Source organism: Rhinichthys klamathensis, unplaced genomic scaffold (assembly GCF_029890125.1).
Source record: "Rhinichthys klamathensis goyatoka isolate OS25496 unplaced genomic scaffold, OSU_Roscu_1.1 h1tg000140l_1, whole genome shotgun sequence".
Taxonomy (NCBI): domain Eukaryota; kingdom Metazoa; phylum Chordata; class Actinopteri; order Cypriniformes; family Leuciscidae; genus Rhinichthys; species Rhinichthys klamathensis.
The window spans coordinates 125126-146828 of record NW_026606675.1 but is presented as its reverse complement, the minus strand read 5'-3'; the positions used below and the strand labels follow the sequence as shown (position 1 = coordinate 146828).

At 37.9% G+C, this 21703-nt stretch overlaps 1 protein-coding gene across 1 annotated transcript in view; it reads left to right on the top strand.

Annotated features, from left to right (window-relative positions):
- The first annotated feature begins 111 nt into the window (after positions 1-111).
- The window catches only part of nxph1 (neurexophilin 1), a 30893-nt gene continuing 9301 nt past the window's right edge, over positions 112-21703 (top strand). The window contains exon 1 of the mRNA XM_056257588.1: positions 112-535. Coding sequence (XP_056113563.1) covers positions 482-535 — 54 coding nt within the window. The 5' untranslated portion in view covers positions 112-481. The remainder of the gene's footprint in view (positions 536-21703) is intronic.

The window sequence follows — 21703 nt, the reverse complement described above, 5'->3', positions numbered from 1 at the left end:
TGTGATCCCGTCGTCTCTTGGACCAATCTCGTCCGGTTGTTTAATCTTTTTCTCCCCACTCTCCTCTCGTCCCACCCCCTCTGAGCCTCTCTCCGGATGTAGTAGTGCGCGCGTGGCTCTCAGCGCGCGATATAAAGCCACCGCTGAGTGACAGCGCGCGCGTGAAAAGCCTCTGTCCTTGTTTCTAAGAGGACTTACTCCGCAGTCACTCCAGGCGGCAAGACCGGCGAACATTTCCCATGACATCTTAATGAAATATGACTGAGCTTCACTCCTTGACTGGATTAATGCCTATGTAACCGTTCATTTGCTCTCCCTCCCTTATCTGTGTCCAAGTTTAAAGCCTATTCTGTGGTCATGGGGTCTATAATGTCATTGTTGCCTAGGCTAAAGGTCTAAAGCGGATACCAAGTGGATCTATGTTCCTTACAGACAAAAGAAACAGCGCAGGGAAATTAGTGGAAGTTTGAGATAAGGGAGGATGCGGGCGACGTGTTGGTGTGCCGTCTTTCTCCTCACTCCGGCTGTCTACCTGGTAAGAGTATCTCTTTTCTTTTCTTTTCTTCTTTTTTTAACCTGAGTCACGCGTTTACATATAGTCTAGAATATACTCATGAAATTGTGGCACTTCGGAACGACAGCAATGCTGTAGGATTACGCGATGCTTTTCACTTTATAATTATGCTTTCCAGGTTATACAAATAACTTATGCCCTCATTTTTGTAATAGTGAGACTTTTAACCGCATCTGCGTTGCAAATTGTGTATGAAATAGTCTACTCCAAACTGTGCTCTCATAGCTTACTAAATCAAAATATATGTTTTATATATATATATATATATATATATATATTTAATTATTATTTCTAAAAGCGCGTTTCATGCGGACAAAACCTTCCGCTGTTTCTGGTCTCGACATCCAGTTGCGAGAGTTGTGTTTCAGTGTTCGGCCTCACGGGGGCGCCAAAACAAATGAAAATCCCTGCGCGAATGAAGCAGCAGTGACAGTCCTGCACCCTGGTGATGAGAGTCTCTTTGATTTCCACTACTCAATCCACACTCAAGCCATGTCTGCAACAAATTACATTTTACACTCTGACTAATCACTTTATTGAAAATAAATCAAGAAAAGGAAATAGACTACGACTTCTAATTAACTTACCGTGACCACATAATTAAATGTAATGAAATAGCAAATTAGCATACATTTTAAATATGCAAATAAATGAAAATCGCAGAACGTCAATTGTATGCTTTACGTTTTACTATTGGATTTGTTTAATAATGTGAGAATGTTTTTTTAATTATTATTTGTATCTTCTTTTTTGATCAAACTATGCCTGTAATTAACATTAGGCTAATATTGTCATGATGATTTTTTTCTTCACATTTTAAGAGTGTTAGAGATGCCGTGCGCGGACACACACTGAAATAAAAAAAAATGAAAGTTGTTACCTATTTAAACTAAGGACATATCGTAATGTTTGCGTTTACACATAAACATGTTTTTAAAAATGATTTATACCTGTACGAGGTCCTGCTCTGATTTAAGCAATTTTATTCGACTAAATGGCCTGCTTAACACAAAAGAATGGTTTTAAATCATTTTTTAATAATAAATGAACTGTAATTTTTTCACATAAACTCCTCGTAATTTCCTCCAACTTTCCTCCTGGTCAGTGTAGGCTACTTTAAATTTGAGTAATTTTGAAGTTGGTTACAAGACCTGAATCTCAATCTCAGTGTGTCCAGCTATTACAGTGCAGTTAACATTTGAACAAAATCCATGTCATTTTAATTTCATTTGTCTGAATGTTTGATCGATTGATTCGGGCGCATTTATTTTTCATTATTATCAAACTGTGTCCATTCACCGATTAAATGACAGTAGATCGTCTCCATGTGTTTTTGGTTATACTTGCTCGCGTATTGTATTTTATAGAGGCCAAAACACACTGGATTTTCTGAAGAGCGTGTCCCCTCGTGTTCATAATGCAGTTCAGGACCACGGACAGCGCAACCCGACCTCTGCCAAACACTGCTATATATCTACATATGGCCTTTTTATTTATCTTATACATCTTCAATTTGTTTAATTTTATTTGATCCACTTTAGATATTGATCACTATCTCTGAGTGGTTGGTACAGGATACCACATCAGTAAGGTTTAGCTTTTCCTTATGTCTTCAAAACATAAAAACATACCACAGACCACACACATAATATATTTTTAAATAATGTTCATATAGACTACGCGTGTGCGAGAATGGCGCAATGGTTTCATCACCATCACTTTTACCCATCTGAAATCGTTCAGTTGTCCTTTTTCTATTACAAAATATTTAAATAATTATCTTAAAACAATCGACATAATCACTGGATTACCAGAATGTGACCGTTAATGAGAAGATTGAAGCCTGTGGCTGCGGATTTCCGTGGCTACGAGGCCTGTCCGCACCTTTGAGTGTTCGAGTTGAACTTAGCTGCTGTATTTCATGTTTAAGCCTCTTGTGTGTGTCAGCTCGTCCTGACCCTGATAACAGCGGAGCATGAGCTGTGCGACAACAGGCAATTAAACGAACGCGTCTTCTTATATATAAACACATTTCTTTATTAAGCTAGTATTTTTCGCTATGCTTCTGATTTTTTTTCTTTGTAAAAAAGAAAAGAAAAAAATAATAATTTGTTTATTGCACGGTAACATAAATGAATGAATGCATTCACGGTAAAAAGGAAAAAAGTTTGCTTTATCGTGGACCTTTATTGTAGAAAATACACATTTTAAAGGTATTAGCTGTGTACAGGTGCGTTTAAAAAGGTAAAACCCATTACAGTCCGTTTGCTACTCTACTGGTAATAATAAAGATGGACATACGGTAAGGTCACGTGATAACAGCAACTGTGATATCACATAGCACAGTTTGCCCAACACAAACATGAAACCCCATCAGAGCTACAAACACGACCCTAAATAGCAAAGGATATTAACTAAACTACATTATCCACTCCAGTGTACATAACTGAGAACAACAATAAGGACTCCTGTACTACTGCAAAAGATAAGGTTATTCATATTTATTTTACAACTTTTAAAAATAAGAAATTGCCGTAAAATTGCATTTATTGTCTTTTAAAACAGAATGTATTTTCTTAAAAATATATATGGTAAAGCAACTTGCATACAGTTAATTAATTAACCAGGTTTTGGTTTAGCATTTTTACATTTTTTTTTTTTTAGATTACATAACTTAAGTGTAATACTGAATCATCCAGACGTGCTCTTCTACGTTTCCAGGACAACTGCATATAAACAATATGCCCTGGAACTGTATGGATGCACAGATTCATTATCCTCACAAGCCACACAGATGTACCTTATTATTAATGCACTTGAGGATGGAACGATCCTCAGTCTGCTCAGCTGTTTTTAACCCCGATGAGTGTGTTGCTCAGCCAGCTACATCCACTCCATTTAAGACTCCGGTGGAAAGATATATGCTCAAGGTCTGAACTAACCCTCTTGTGTCTAATGATTGGCGGAGAGATGGTGTGAAATGGTTCAAGTAAAAATCATCAGCCCTTAGTCCATTAAACCTCACCTACGCTTCAGAAACCACCCGTAAGTCACCTGACCCGGGTCCCGACGGAGACATTTTGACATGCTGGCTGTCAGTCTCTTTAAATGAGTTAAACACAAATGCCCTTTAATCACCCTCTCGAGGTCCTTAAATTAATAAGAACTTAAGTGATACAATCAAGATTGCCCTGTTATGATAGAACATAGGTCAGCATTTGACTGAAGTGGCGACCTGTCCCGTTAAAATGCATTCAAATCGGGTTCTCGGTTGAATCTGAATGTCTGTTTTGATATATATTTTTGTCAATGTTTCCCCTTCAGGATAGGCTTTGATTTTGGGTGGTGATTTAGTGTCAATGAAGTGTGTTATGGCTGAGTGATGTTAAGCTCTGAAGAGATGAAGAGGAGTGGTGGGGTCTGTGAGAGAGCGGGGAGAGAGAGAGAGAGAGAGCCCAGGGCTGTATAGTTAGTGTGCAAAGCAATGTAATCTGCCCTCCTCCCATGGCGCACACACTCATATCCGCTGTTTAATAGACTTGTGTTCACATCAGTGCCACAGTCCATTTATCCCAACTCTATGAGTTTCATGAAGTGCCTCCGTATTGCAGTTAAGGACATCTGCATTATGTTAATGCACGTCTGTAGGTAAATGGTACCATCAGCAGTTCTGCACCAGATAATTGGAGAAACAGGATTTTCAGAAGACGTTGTGCAGTAATCACTGCTGAGATGAGCCGAACACACCACGAAATGCAACAAACGCTGCATCCTTGACCCTTTTGGGAGACCTGATTTGGACTGACCTTTGACCCTTGAGAGAGATGCTGAGCTTTGGTGTGTATGCCTGTGTGTGTGTGCTGATAGCAGCGTGGGTCCGGGCAATGATGTAGTGGCTTGATGGAGTGGGATTGACTTCTGAAGGTGACCTTAATTCAGCAAGTGGCTTAAACCTATGCCAAGGGCGTTGCTCTCAGCCTAATGCTTTCTTACAACAAGCACCACAACACAAACTACATCTTATTTACTGTGATGAGCTCGCTTTTTAACGTGAATGAAAGGAAAAGCTTATCAGAATGACTTCAAGAGGCAAGAGTAAGTTGAAACTGTACTGTAGAGGAGGCTGTTTTATTGTTTTTGAAGCATAATTGACCTTGTTTTTACAGATTGTTAGTATAGAAGTAGTATTCATATAGTATATAAATGATTGTAATATCAAATATATATTTTAAATTCATTCATGGGAACTTAAATTCAGTTGGCCACATAAAGTAAGTCGAATTGGGTTTTAAATGCATTTTTTAAATCCATTTTATATTAACATTAAATCTATTAAGATGATGATCTATCTATAGATCTCTCTGTGTGTGTGTGTGTGTATATATATATATATATATATATATATATATATATATATATACGTATATATATATATATATATTAGTGCTGTGCACCGATTAATTACCGGTAATTAATTATTTTGTATATATAAATACACACACATGCATGTATATATTTAAGAAAAGTTATATATCTATTATATATATATATATATATATATAAATCTGTGGCTCATGGAGAAAGCGTAACAGTCTAAACATGAAGTCGTAAATTGCCTTGGATCACATGTGTCTTGATAGCCAATCACTTTATAGCCTTGATGTTATTGAATTTGAAGAGTCCGTGTTTGCAGATACATAATGATGAATGTGAAATGCCTAACTGTTGCAACATTGTCTGTGAATTCTCAGTTTTTGGTATTAAAAAAGTAATGTTTAATAGCAAATATGTTCATTGATTGAATCACGCGATTCATTATTTGATCATCTGTTTCCTCACAAAAGCAGTTTATTCGGAATTCTGCAGCTCCATTGACCTCCGTTCATGTTTTTGTTAATGCAAAAGTTAATTCGCATTAGTGTGCTCTTCATTTGCCCACGGACGTGTCCTTTACGTGTGTATCCTGACCTGTTTATGGCCCTGCACGGGCTTTCCCACATTTCATTTTTAAACTAGTTCCTCTTCTGACCCTCCACACACGTACACTCAGTGTCAAGCTAAGGACACATCACGGGGTGGAGACAGGACAAGGTTGCTTTGATTTATTACCACAGTCTCCATTCTTCTTTCCACAAACCGCTCCTGAATTTCAGTCACCTACCCAGGTCAGAGGTCAGCATTGAACTCAACCCCCGAGAAGGGCAATGGATCTGGAAAATTATACCCCAGACTGACCTGAACCTCAATGGGCTGTTTTTTTCCCGTCTCACTATATATAGAAGCATCCTCCCCAATCGCATCCCCGCGGAGCTGTGTGGTCTGGTGAAAGAAACATTTCTAACTACTCCATGCAAAGCCTGCGGAGAGGCAGGCAGGACCAGATAACCCCAGCCTACCTCCCTTCTATCTGAAAATGCTGTGGGACTCTGAAGTTTCTTTCATGCATTAAAGAGGCTGGAATTAGAGAGATGAAAGAGAAATCTCTGAACCATAAACGTCAGTCAGACAACAATAGACATGGATTACAAGGAAAACACTTCCAGACTGTTTGGATGCACGTCTGCAGTCGTTTCCTCAAAGAAACGAGAAGCAGATTCCTAGTCGTGCCGCTGAATTGAAGCATGAGCCGTTAATGTATTATATATAAAAGCATGTTGAGTCTGTCTGGGGTGGCTGTTTTATGGGCCAGGGTGCAGGAACAACAGCTCTCTTTCTCCTCCTGTTATTGCATATCAGATAATAAAATAACCGGTTTTGTTGTAAGATGACAACCCGTGCTTCATTATCTACTGGTTGCTTCAATGGACAATTACTGTCTTCAAAGGATTTACCTGTCTTTGCCTATAGGTGGAGCACTGTCACTTGTTCAAGATGCTTTTGTGTGAGTGCAAATATTGTAAATACTGAGCATTTTATTGACATATCCGGGGGTTTGTGTTGCTTTTCATTCATGCATACTGAATATGTTATCGCATGGTATTTGCTGCATTTCTCCTTAGTTTTAATTCAGATTTGCTCCTAGTTGTTCCACTTGGTGAGGAAGTTGAATGCAGGCATCAGAATATTTACTATTTAAATAATAATAATAAAAAAACTTTGCAATCTAGTAAGATATGAATATGCCATCAGTACTTGCAAATCTTATATTGCTCTCCTCGTTTGTAAGTTGATTTAGATAAAAGCTTCTGCTAAATTATTAAATGTAATGCATCAAATCATCATATTAGAATGATTTCTGAACGATCATGCAACACTGAAGACTGGAGTAATCATGCTGGAAATTCAGCTTTGCCATCACATCTATTTTAAAATAGATTAAATAGAATTTTTTTTTTGTTTTTAACTATTTTTGATCAAATAAATGCAGATTTGATCAGCATAAGATAAGAAAAAATAACTTTTGAACAGTGTGTACTTCTTAAACCACTGAATGTCCACATCCAAGTATCTATGTGGACTGTTTGAAAGGTCCAATGCTCCTCTATGTCGTCCATACATCTTTAATCTACCACTGTGGGATCAGAAGATCTGAACTTATGTTCAACACCTGTCAGCACAATCACAACACATTGTGAGGAAAGATCTGCATTTCTACAGCTTAGGCTGAATGCAGGAGATTTAGCCATGGTAGACGTGGACATTACAGTTGCTTATGTCGTCTTTGTGCAATTAATAAAGTTAATTAGCTGGCATGTGGATGTGGTTTCTGTACTACATAGACATAAATCCCATAAACTCGACACAAAGCTACTCTCTGTGTCCCGTTCAGCTGCATTAGGTGGCTCACCACTCCACTGCATGTGCTAACTAACTGCAGTGTGTGTGTGTCAGTGTCAATCAAGTTTATTTGACAGAACCCCAGTTACATTTCTTCTCTCAAAATCAGTTTTACTTATCTCGAGGCGATCAGTCAATAAGTAATACACGTCACTCCTGTAGAATTAGATGGTGAGTGAAAGTAAAAGAAAAAAAGCAAGATGAGATGGCATGCGTGTGGCAAGTGCATGAGAACGCTTCATGACTGCTAACCAGAGGAACAGACCAATCGGAGCGCCTATCACTCCTCATCCAGTGAATGACAGTATTGCATTACATGGCTGGGGCCGGCTGGATTTCACTTCTATTGATTTTCAGAATCACAATTATTCCTCAGCCTGTGTGGGCATGCAGCCAACACGAGGTGTCGAGAAAAATCATTGGATGGTAAAAAGGAGGACATGCTGAAGATTTTGAGCATGGAAGCAATACAGTAGAATAGATTGAGGGACTGATGTCTCTTGACTGACAGCTTACAACCAGTGTCAATAAGCTGAGATTGATTCTGTCATTCGGAGATTCATTAGCATCATCTGTTTTTAAGGAAGAACAATCCAGTTTATTCTGTTTTATTGTCTTAAGGTGATGATACACAAGGCAACTTTTTGAGCAATGTTGCCGGGCAATGTTGTCGTCAACAGGCAACCAGGTGAGACACAGGGCCCACGACTGATCTAAAGTATCCAGATAGAAATGTATTGGCCATTTTCAATGGGAAAGTGCTCAACAACAATCGAAAATCACAACATTGCTCAAAAAGTTGCCCTGTGTATCATCACCCTTAATCTCACTCCTCATTACTTTTTCATTCTGCTACTTTCATTCTACTGGCTGTTCTGACTGTGTGTGTGTGTGTGTGTGTGTGTGTGTGTGTGTGTGTGTGTGTGTGTGTGTGTGTGTGTGTGTGTGTGTGTGTGTGTGTGTGTGTGTGTGTGTGTGTGTGTGTGTGTGTGTGTGTGTGTGTGTGTGTGTGTGTGTGTGTGTGTGTGTGTGTGTGTGTGTGTGTGTGTGTGGTTCAGTTCTCTAGTGATGGGTAGGTTTAGAGATAGGGAATAGATTATACAGTTTGAACAGTATAAAAATCATAATTTCCCAATCAAACAATGTTTGTTTGCTTGATTATTTATTTATTTACAATGGTGAAAATGTATTTATTATTATATTCTACTAATTATTATTTAATCACATTTATTTTTATTTTTTCTTATTTTCAGAATGGTTTTTAATGCATTTATTAACCTTTGTGGTTGCTGTTGTTAATAATTAGCATTATGTAATATATATTATGTACTTTTATCATTAATACTATTATATTCTATTATTTACTTCTATTATTTTTATTTATTTATTTAAAAATACAAAAGAAAATTAAAAGGCCCAAATTTACAAATTCAACAGCAATAAAAACATGAAAAAGAAAAGGAAGAAAACAATGGCAATCAGTGAATTCATATGAATGTTTTATTTGTTATCAACACCTTTTATTCAGCTTTTTTTTTTTACTCAGCAAGTTTTCTGATTCTGACTTTCTCTAGTTATTTTCCTTACGATCCAACACACTTTGCTGATCTGTAAAGATCCACCTTTAATTCTCACGTCTCTAATCCTTGCGTCTTAATTCGACAGAGAAAAATCCTTGTAATGGATTGACATGTGAGAGTGTCATTCATGTCAAAGTATTTCCCCTGGTTTTGTGAAGCTGATAGCGGTGCATGTGATAGAGACTGAAGGGTGGATGAATTATGGCGAGGTGATGGATGTGCTCTGTTCTCCCAGAGCAGCCCGAACACCACCGATCTGTCAGCTCTCAAAAGCCATTACTTAAAACATTAGCCTGGCCCATAGCAGCAGCCACTCAGCCACAGACAGACAGGTGAGCACCATTCTCCTAACGCTGCTCCTGTGGGAGCAGGTGTGTGTGTGTGTGTGTGTGTGTGAGTGAGTCCTGACTGACAGCACCTGAACGGGCAGCGTGTTATGATATGTGTTACTCCTTTGTCTCGGCTGAATTTCGTTCAGTGTCATTCAATTCTATTCAGTTTGATTTAATTTGATTCTACTGGAAAAGGCATTATTTCTTCAGATGTAGATGACGGTAGTCTCTGTAAAATGTAATTGTTTCTCTGACAGGGTTTCGAGACCACATGGTGTGATGCGAAATCAAATTTCAGACAGTTGTTTAAATTAGTTTTGGGATCATTTGAGGCTCAGTGAATTTTTCAATTCTCTTTGCATTGTTTTAGGACTCCTAGTTTTCTGAAATATAGCAGAAAAATAGACAATACATTTTTCAAATCCAGTATACTTTACATTGTTAGAAGAAACGGTTCTATATACATTTTAGGGGTTCCAATCAAGAGATCATTTTATGAATTAAGTTTTAATAAATTATCTTGTTTTATTTTCATTTTTTTATTTAGATTATATTTATTGAATTGAACAGCTTGTAAAGAATTTATCACCAGAATTTTTCTTTTAAATAACCTGTTAAAGGGACTAAATGTAAGAAATTACATGTATTAATCACTTTTTTATTTCCAATGTGTGAACAGCTTGTAACGAAACAAGAAATTAGGTTTGTCTCTGAAAGCCATAGACTGATTTTTATGTGAAGAACTCTGGATATTTTTGCCAGTAAAATCAAATGGTGTGACGTTTATCCCGAGAGACTCTCTTTCGTTCTCTACAGAGACTCCGGGCCTGTGCAAATACCCACACTTGCAGTCTTTGCCACTTGACAGTACGTGCAAGCAACAGGAGGTGTGTGTACAACACTGTCCCAGGTCTTAAAAAGGCTAAAGCTCAGTGCCCTTAACGCACACTAAACACACACTATCTAAGCATATGGTGAACATGGTTACACTTTAGTTTAGGGTCCAATTCTCACCATTAACTAGTTGCTTATTAGCATTCATATTACTAGGAAGCTGTTTATTAGTACTTATGCATATACCATATTCTACATTCTTAATCCTACCCAATACCTAAACTTAACAACTACCTTACTAACTATTAAAAAGCAGTAATTAGGAGTTTATTGAGGCAAAAGTCATAGTTAATGGTTAGTTAATAACCATCACACTAAAGTGTGACCAAGTACAACATGTTCCTGGATCAACATTTTTTATCCTGGAACAAAATTCCAATCAACCAATCAGATTGAGGGACAAGTTTAAAGTTTGATGTAGAAGCACCTAACCCTGATTGTAAGCCTAAACTTGACATAGTGTTATTCTACTATAATTTCCCTCTGATTTTAGGTGTATTTAGGGTTTGAGGGTAGAGATAGGGTTAGGACAACATTTTCTGGGAGGAATGTTGTTCCAGGATCAACTAAATATGTTGACTCAGGAACATGTCTTGGCTAAAATCATGGTAACCCTAAGCATATCCCATCATGCATCATGTTCAGGAATTCGCATGCCATTAAATTGCGAGATGCCAAGGAAAATATTCCCACGTAAGTTAAATTAATTCGATATTACATGTAATTTGGTAGCAAAACATAAAGTTTTGCACATTTTATTGGTGCAAAGATGAGTAGGCCTATGTGTATTTTGTACAGCCTTTGCAACTGTTTTTTTATCACTTAATTAGAAGCACCTCAATTACTAAATTGTGCTGTCTGTTACTGTAGACTACTGAACAGACATTTAGAAGTTTATTTTTAAAATGCAAGTGTAACAGATGTAGGCCAGTAAGAGCTGTGCGTTTAAACCTCACTCCCATGGCCTCAAGAAGCACGCTAGCGAATGATGCTAGAGGCCGCGGTCTTTAGCTTCCTCGTTTGCGCGGCCGCCTCCTACACCGGAGATTCCGGTCCGGAATTGGACCGGTTACACAAATTCTTGAAAATCAAAATAAAGCTCTGTAAACACTTGCATTTTTACAACACTATAAGCATGTCCCATCTGTTAATCAAAAGTTCTACACACACTTGCAGTCTTCACGCCCACTTGGGCCAAACACAGGAAATAAAAACACACACATATATATATATATATATACACTCACCGGCCACTTTATTAGGTACCCCATGCTAGTAACGGGTTGGACCCCCTTTTGCCTTCAGAACTGCCTCAATTCTTCGTGGCATAGATTCAACAAGGTGCTGGAAGCATTCCTCAGGGAGTTTGGTCCATATTGACATGATGGCATCACACAGTTGCCGCAGATTTGTCGGCTGCACATCCATGATGCGAATCTCCCGTTCCACCACATCCCAAAGATGCTGTATTGGGTTGAGATCTGGTGACTGTGGAGGCCATTTTAGTACAGTGAACTCATTGTCATGTTCAAGAAACCAATTTGAAATGATTAGAGCTTTGTGACATGGTGGAAGTAGCCATCAGAGGATGGGTACATGGTGGCCATAAAGGGATGGACATGGTCAGAAACAATGCTCAGGTAGGCCGTGGCATTTAAACGATGCCCAATTGGCACTAAGGGGCCTAAAGTGTGCCAGGAAAACATCCCCCACACCATTACACCACCACCACCAGCCTGCACAGTGGTAACAAGGCATGATGGTTCCATGTTCTCATTCTGTTTACGCCAAATTCTGACTCTAACATCTGAATGTCTCAACAGAAATCGAGACTCATCAGACCAGGCAACATTTTTCCAGTCTTCAACTGTTCAATTTTGGTGAGCTCTTGCAAATTGTAGCCTCTTTTTCCTATTTGTAGTGGAGATGAGTGGTACCCGGTGGAGTCTTCTGCTGTTGTAGCCCATCCGCCTCAAGGTTGTGCGTGTTGTGGCTTCACAAATGCTTTGCTGCATACCTCGGTTGTAACGAGTGGTTATTTCAGTCACTGTTGCCCTTCTATCAGCTCGAACCAGTCTGGCCATTCTCCTCTGACCTCTGGCATCAACAAGGCATTTCCGCCCACAGAACTGCCGCTCACTGGATGTTTTTTCTTTTTCGGACCATTCTCTGTAAACCCTAGAGATGGTTGTGCGTGAAAATCCCAGTAGATTAGCAGTTTCTGAAATACTCAGACCAGCCCTTCTGGCACCAACAATCATGCCACGTTTAAAGTCACTCAAATCAACTTTCTTCCCCATACTGATGCTCGGTTTGAACTGCAGGAGATTGTCTTGACCATGTCTACATGCCTAAATGCACTGAGTTGCCGCCATGTGATTGGCTGCTTAGAAATTAAGTGTTAACGAGCAGTTGGACAGGTGTACCTAATAAAGTGGCCGGTGAGTGTATATATATATATAGTAGAGGATAGAAACATCTTTAGGTCTGTATAAAAACAGAAGTCAATGGGAAGTGTGTGCATGTGTGTGTGTGAGAGTGTATGCGCGCGTGTGTGTGTGTGTGTGCGCATGTATCTGTTAGATAAATAAATGTGTTTGCACGTTTAACTATAACATGGACATTACAAATGGACTTTTTGTTTTTTTTACTCCATTATTTCAAATTGCCAAATATGTTTGATCATAAATGCAGGTACAAGCTTATAGACAAACATGAAATACACTGAGAAGCTGATGATGTCCTCTGGTATAGGAAATGGAGAACGCCACACTCTACGTGTCTGAGTATCTTCAGGGCTTTACTTTGATGTGTTATTAGTCTGTGAAAGTGCATTAGAGCAACGGGACAGTTAGTCTCAGCAAGTAATACATAGTAATCAGAGCAGTGGATAACCCAGAAGGAGGTTTCTGAAATTAGTCTCATAATCTCCACTTGACACACACACACACACTTCCTTCAAAAAATATCCCAAGAGCTTGTAAAAATGTAGCAATCACCACAGGGAACTCGAACTTCAGCAAAAAAAAAAAAAAATGTTAGGCTTTACCTTATGTTAAGATAGGAGAAAGAAACTTCTTATCTGGTATGCTTTAAAAAAAACTCCTTTCTATTTCACTGTCATGTTCTCTGAGGTTGTGTCTCCTCAATATATTAACATGCTGCTATAATGTGCTGTAGTTGCAACAGTGCAGTATCGTCTGAATCCGAGGCATAGTTTACATACAATAGTTTACCCCAAAATTTAAATTTTGTAACTCACCTTCATGTTGTTCATGTTGTTCCAAACCTGTATGCCCGCCTTTCAACTGCAGAACACAAATTAACAAGTTTCAACTTTTGTCCATGCATTCAAAGTCCAAAACAACATTAGACCCTATTGACTTTTAGTATTAATTTATATCATTATTATTATTATTTTAATGTCTGTTTTTTTCCAGTCAATTAAATAAATGATGAATGATGAGGGTGAAAAAAAATATTGAAAGAATTTCTATTTTTTGTGTCAACTGTCCCTTGAAATGCACAATCTACTCTGGTTGATGTATTTTCCCTCTGTTATTGTATGTGAGGATTGAGGGTCACTGCTAAGTGCTATTAAGGACATGTACAAAATTTGTGTATGGAGAATAACATTTCCTGTTGGGAGAAAAGAAGACTAGGTGTTGACTTGACCCTCCCTGTGAAATTGTCAGAAATGATAGCGGCGCGTGGCGAAACCATTTAAGGTTAAATCTAGCATACAAAATCCACTTTCATTTGTAATGCTGCTGCTTTCCTGCACCAGCGCAAAAGCAAGTCATTTTGAATTAATCTTTTCTGCTTCCTCTCTCTCCTGCATTCCCAATCACACACACACAAGCATGCACACACTCTCTCGCTTTCTCCACATCCATCTGTTTGTGTTTGTGTGTGTGAGAGAGAGAGAACATGAATCCCAGAAACACAACTCTAAATACCCCAGAAAGTCATCTGGCTATTTATGGATTCCTCACCCTGTGGTGCATCATGGGAAATCTCTGTTTCCAGCACTTCCCATCAAGTGCAGTCACGTCATTATATGATGTACTTAAGGTAGAATTACGGTTAGAGTTAGGGTTTGGTTTAGGGTTAGTTACTTGTAATTATGCATCATTTACTGTTATTACTATAGTAAGTAATAACGTGTAACTATGTCACCTTAAAATTAAGTGTTACCGTTAATCTCTCTTGTTGAGTGTGATTGTAAAAATTCCTAAAATTTTTCTTTCTTTCTTTCTTTCTTTCTTTCTTTCTTTCTTTCTTTCTTTCTTTCTTTCTTTCTTTCTTTCTTTCTTTCTTTCTTTCTTTCTTTCTTTCTTTCTTACACAAAAGTGTGAACTCTCTCAAAGTGAAATATATAGGAATATAAATATTATTAATTATTTTACATATAGTAATGTAAAATTATGGAATTACTTTTATATTATATTATGTCACACTTTAGATTAGGGTCAAATTCTCACCATTAACTAACTATTAACTACGACTTCTTCCTCAAGAAACTCCTAATTACTGCTTATTAATAGTTAGTAAGGTAGTTGTTAAGTTTAGGTATTGGGTAGGATTAAGAATGTAGAATATGGTATTGCAGAATAAGGCATTAATATGTGCTTTATAACAACGCATTCTCACCCCAAGGCGTCACTAAAATGACAATTTTGACCATGCTTCAATATTCGACGCTTTAGGCACCCTTTAGCGTCAGTTACATGACGCGATCCTAGGGCGTCATCTTACTGACGCTTTACCTAAGCGTCAGTTAGATGACGCGGGTAGGTTTAGGTCTGGGGTAGGAAGCGTCAGTTACATGACGCTAAAGGTAAAGCGTCAGTAAGATGACGCCCTAGGATCGCGTCATGTAACTGACGCTAAAGGGTGCCTAAAGCGTCGAATATTGAAGCATGGTCAAAATAATTCCCAAGGCGTCAGTTTGATGACGCCTTGGGATGAGAATGGGCTGTTTATAAGTACTAATAAACAGCCAATATCCCATAGGCATGCTAATAAGCAACTAGTTAATAGTGAGAATTGGACCCTAATATTATATTATATTATATTTTATATTATATTATATTATATTATTAGAATTTATGCATTAGATTATTCATTTAATAAACGAGTATAAAATCAATCAGTGGAATTACTGTAAATCCAGATCATTGCAGGTTCACCATAACATCTCTGTAACAGTAAATGGAGAGTTGGTTTCCATGGATTGAATTCCTACTGGTGGACACTTCTTATCTCTTATCGCATCATCAGAGATTGGTCAAAGAAACACACCACTGACCACTTTCTCTGTCATGGAGAGACTAGTTCCCTGTGCTTTGTTTCTGAGATTTGAACCTTTTCATTTAAATTCCCCTAAAATTTCTAAAAATTTCTGAATGGCGTACAACCCTGGTTGCCAATCTCAAAACTTACACAAAAGGCAAATGGTAACGCATTAATGAGCTGTTAATTCCTTTCAAGTTTCCTTTCAGAAAAGTGCGTGATGCAGTTGCGCATGAAATGTACGTGAACGATATTCAGGAGTTTGTGTATGCGTGGATGTTTGTGTAGTTAGTTTAGCCCGCAGCCTCTCATGTGTCTTGCATTTCAGGACGCTTCAAGATGAAGTTTTTCATGCTCTCTATGTCAATGAACCTGAGCTCATATGCAGTCAGGTACTCTGGAGTCTGTCTTCACGCTGTTGAAAATGAACTTTAGGCTGTGCTCTTTTTAAAGAAGTGCAATCGGGCAACATGCCTTGAATGGAAAGCAATCTGGTGAAGGGTAATTGAAGGGAAGTGATAAGCTCAGCTGTCTCAGAATTCATTGCTTAAATTTCATTAGCAATTTTTTTTGTTTTTGTTTTTATTTGGGGGGGGGGGGGGGTTGTCTACCAGACATTGTTGAATATCTATCTCTAATGCCTTTAGATTATTAGCTTCTCTTTAACCAAGCACCTTGTATATTTGCTTCTACCCCCAGTCCTTCCTTTATATATTAAATATTCAGCTTTCTGGAGAACATTCGCTCTCATCTCTTTTCAAGAACAAATTAAGTGCCAGGGACTCAAATATTATTTTATGTTCAAATGAACTAAAATAGATGGTAATTACAAGTGCGAGCAATTAAATAAAGCTGCATTATTTCTGAAGGACCTTGTTTTGATTACATTATAAAATGTAGTCAGTATAAAACTTCTATACAATCGCAGTGACTGGCGTATTTACAATTGATCTGAAGTGAAAGGAAGGTTGTCCTGTGTCTCGGCCCTCATTTCCATGTTGTAACCACAGGCCACAGACAAAATAACCGAGACACTGAGCAATCGATCAATATCAAGGACCTAATAAGGAGTAAGTCCAGCTTTCGCCTTAAGGACAGCTTCAGTCTTCTTTGTAGAGGTATCATATAAGTACTGAAGTATGCGCTGAGATATTGAGTCGTTAATCAATGAGAAAAGTTAGTTATCTGAGAGTCGGAGTGAATCCTGCATTTTTGTGCTCTTGAATTTCCTTTGAAAGCTCACTGATATTTAGATCTGGTGATTGGAAGGCAAGGCATTTGACTCGATCCCGGTGTTCACAAGACTGCTCATGAGAATATATGGGTATTATCATCTTAGAATATGGGATTGTGAAAACGGTGTTTGCACAACAGGGTGCACCTGGCCCTATAAAACTGCCTATATTCCTTAGGCGTTTTAAGAGCATGCACAGCAATCTTTGGATATAATCACTGTCGTGAGATGGTTGCTCGTATCATTACAGATCCCCCACCATGTTTTACAAGCTGACAGCAGACGTTGTGGGTTGAAGCAACCGTAGAATTTCTCCAGATGTAAACTCTGCAGGAAAGCATGTAGAAAATAGCGTGGAAGATGATTCCTAATGCCATTTAAGTTTTCTTGTTGTGATCTTAGATCCAAGACATTTCCAGACTTCAGACAGGGTTACAGTGACACTGAAATCATTTCTAATGCAATACATTTGTGCTACATATATATACCAGTACACTCTAAGAAAAGAATATGATAAATAAGTTATCACAACCTATGTTTTTGCATTGCTTTAACTCATCAAAATAAGTTACACAAGATTCAACTAATTTTAAGTCAGTTTAATGTAATTTAAGTTTAAATGACTTAAATGTCATACAAATGAGTTGATTGTACTTAAAATTTAAGGCAGAAACTCTATTATTGGTAGGTGTTCCTCTTTGCAGATGTTGGTCATATGCTGATGTCATTTCTGAGACTGCTTTGGCATAATGAATTATTATTATTGTTTTTCTATTTGGCCTTTTAGAAGCCCTGATAATATTGCTTTGAAAAGTCACAAACAAAATTTTTTTTTTTTTTTTTTTTTTTGATTTATTGTATAATCTTCTAAAACTTTTACTTAAATAGTCCACTACAATTTATTTAAACATTAACCATTTAAACATTATTTAAACATTTACAGCCAATCAGAATCCACCTGAACTTTAAAAAGCTTGATGAACGGCAGATGACATAACTGTGGTGTCATGCGTAATAAACATATCGTTATTGTGCGCTGATGTGGAATAAAATAGTTATCTTTATAGTATTTAGAGTTATGTATTCTTGTGAACAGGCCTTAATTCATAAACATTAAACAGTGTATTTCACCGTTATCCCTGGAAACCAATTTCCTACACCGGTACATGCTATTTACACTTAGTACAAATAGCAATAACTGCTTTTTACACTGTTTAAATAGCAATAGATTCTTTTTACACTAAGTGAAAATAGCAGCATTTTCTTAGCGATATGCTATTTACACTAAGTGAAAATAGCGATGTATTTTATTTACACTACAGTATGTAAAAATAGCATTATTAGTAGTACTAGATGCTATTTATACTTATAAACAGTGGCAGCTACTAATTGCACCTCAGTGTTGTTGCACATTACACAGTTTGCAATAATAACATACCGTGTCAATTATTATATTTATTCAAATTATGGATGTCGCCTTATTGGGATAATAAAGCCCTCCCTACACCTACAGTACCCCTATCCCTAAACACTTTAATATTAAACACACGTGAGAAGCTTTATTTCCACTTTTCGAATATTTTCTCCATTTTTATTGAAGATAAATGCCTTTCATTATCTGATATGTGTGGGGAAAAGGGAGAAGAGCGAGTTTCAGAACTTTCATCCACGTGCATTGAAATACAAATTTTCTTCCCATCTCAAATTATTTAATTTCATCACTGTGTCTCAGTATGCAATCATGTAATAATCCACAGCCAGAGGGTCATTATTGCAAACAAAACTCCATTAAGATGATACAAGATCCCTCCGCTTAGTGCCGTGGTCCTGATCAGTGTTTATTTTACATTTAATTGTCAAATACTGTTAATTGTTAAATACGGTTAATTCTATGATTAAGCATATATTTAAACTCCAGCTTAAAAAAATAAAGGCTTTTTTTTTTTATTTTTTTTTTTTTGCATTCATTGTATGCATCCAGTGCACAAAACAACACAAATCAAAGTGACAGGAGAATCCAGGCTCAAATGCGCATCCCGCTGTTTGCTCTTCATTTCAATTTTAATCATTTTGTTCAGAGCAAAAAAAAATGAAAATCATACAAATCCAGCCCAAACATCAATGATTGCATTGTGTATTCATAATGTTTACATGGGCAAATAAAGCATCAGCCTTCTATCAGCGAAGCCAGTATAGCATTATCTAGATATGATTGCTTCTGGTTTACCTGTCACCAAACAGATGAGCGTGAGATGAAACCGGGCTGTTTTTATCAGGAAGCAAAGAGCCTGTCGTCAGGTTAAAGTGGCAATGGCAGATACTGTAACCCGTAAGTAGCCCTGTCAATGGCCCGCTCCGATGGACATGAGCATATTGATCTCTGACTTTCAGTTAAATGCTCCTTGAGGGCTTCTCATGATAGCAGCTCCTGTCTTTTCCCTCGCATCTCTCTCCGTTTCACATTGCATCCACAAATCAATGCGGCACTGTAACACACCACAGGCCGTCTATAAAACTCAGCTGCAGATTTCCAGTGTAGAGACAGTCGCAGAACAGCGTTTCGTTTCTCCTCGGCTGAATTATTTGTGTCCTCAACCACTAAATCATATTGATTAAAGCTTGTCACGGATTTGAAATGAGGTCCTGTGGGGTCACTTGCAGCAGAAATGGCAGTTTATTGGATTACAGGCTTAATTTGATTTTGAGCGACGAGCGTGCATTATAATGGCATCCTCCCTGGAGAGCATTCCTCTTTACCTGACTCTTGAACCCTTCTACCACTTCAACCAAAAGGACAAAACACACACGTATAAATACTCTTGGCACTACAAAAAAAACCCACATTTTCTTGTTCCGCTTAGAGGTAGGGCTTGTTTGTCTGTGTGTGTTTGCATCTACATTAATGAATTTGTGATGTCTTTTAAAGAGGCCATATTATGGTGGTGGTGGGGGGGGGGGGGGGTCTACTAGAACAGATTTTCATGCTTGAATGTTCAAAATAACACCTTATTTTTCACATCTTGTTGCAGCACCAGTTATCTCCCAGTAACGCTCTGTTTAGTTCCTGTCTCTACGAAGCCCCTCCTCCCAAAAAGCACAATGTGCTCTGATTGGTTGGCTGGACAAGTGTGTTGTGATTGGTCAACCGCTTCGATTGCATTTAGGAAATGTCACACCCCTATAACATAACGGCAAATTTCAACAAACTACTAGCGCAACTCAAACAGGCCTCGCCCCCTTTTTTTTTAAGTTTTTTTTTTTTAGTGTGACGTGTTCGTTCCGAATAAAACTCAGACCTGCAATCAAGGCATTTGAGGATTTCAGAAACAGTGCGCACTGATATAAAGAATAACTCCCATTTGGCTAGTCTTTGTAACTTTGCAGACCCTTTTCACGCTCAAACAGCAACATTACATACTAAAGAAAGTTGAACATGTAAAAAAAGCATAATAATATAACCTCTTTTAATAACAGTAGATGTTCTGATTTTAGATGTTTTAACTAACCTATGTTTGTCTAACCTGTTTGTTTTTTTGAAGGTAAAGAAACCCTAAAATCTGGATTGTGTGTTCTAGATTTAACACAAAAAATGGACTGGACTAAAACTTTTAATAAACATACTGCCAATAACTTTCGTATTTCAATCTGTACCCATCCTTTTTTCTTTTTTGGATTAGACCCAGTATTAATTTAAATTAATATTAGTATTAAATAAATTCAAATTGGGCTAGGAAACCTAACCCCAAATAATTGAAACTAAATTGAAATGCGATAGCTTTGATTACTATATAAGTTACTTTGAACAGATTCATAAACTTTGCAAACTATAACGTACTGAAAAGAAAAAAAAATGCTTTGTAAGCGGCCCCTTCCCATCATGCACTATATAATCCGTCTTTCTGCTGTAGATGTAGCTAGCACAGGTGTCTAATGGCACGGTGTAGATCCAGGTCTGCCAAAAAGGAAAATAAATAAATAAAGAACAGGAGTAGAAGAAATCATTTGGAGAAGAGCAGCACAGCTTCAGTTTATTATTCCAGCCTAAAATCTCATTAAGTGTGACATTGAGGATTAGTTCAGAGGGAAAAAGAGTAGAGAGAGAAGTCTCCCACAAATAGCTGTGAGGAGCGACGCGCTGGCTTTTGTTTGCCATCATTAATTCTGCGCTGAAGTGGCTAAGAGGAAGGCCCCGAATCACTGATCAGAGGAGGCCCCCCGAATATGACAGCGGGACAGGTGCCCTCTCTTCCTCTCGCTCTCTTCTCACACGCTCACTTTTCCTCTCTGCGTCTTGCTGCGTCTGTGTTCTTCTCTCTCGCCTTCTCGGCTCTTAATTGGGGTGATTGGGCGGCGGGGCCATCTGCGATGCTGACAAAGGGAAGCCTGCTTTGATTTATGGAGCCTCAGGCCACATTAGTCTCAAGATTTCCACAGTAAATATCAGCGCTCAGCAACGGAGTTGGCTCAATAAAATCTGCATTGCTCAGGAAGAGAACTGTGGGAATAGTATCGAGATGATGTTAGACTTTCACTGTTATATTTTGGGGTGCTATTTTAAAGTAACAATGTTCTATACTTTTGTAGCATTTTGCATATTGAGTATAATGCTAGTACATTTTGGTTCATAGTAGAACTGCACGATTAATCCTTAAAAGATTGCAATCTCGATTCAAACATCCACACAATCTTATTCCTAAATGACAATGATTCATAGACTGTAAGTAATATAATATTTAATATAAACAGTTGTTAGAACGTGTATGTTATGTGCAGCAGCAAATGACTATGTTCACCCAATCAGTGTATGGGATTGTATTTTAAAAACGGGTGCTAGTCACAAAGTCTCTAGTTCAGCTTACCGAGTCGCAGCTGTCTGGACGATCACTGTCAATTCTTTTTTTTTTTTTTTTTTTTTTCGCACTTGCTAAAGGCAAATATCACCTGTAACCAGTGAACATGACTAAAGTTCATATTAAAGATGGCAACGTCCGTAACACAAAGTCTTATCACAGTTGAT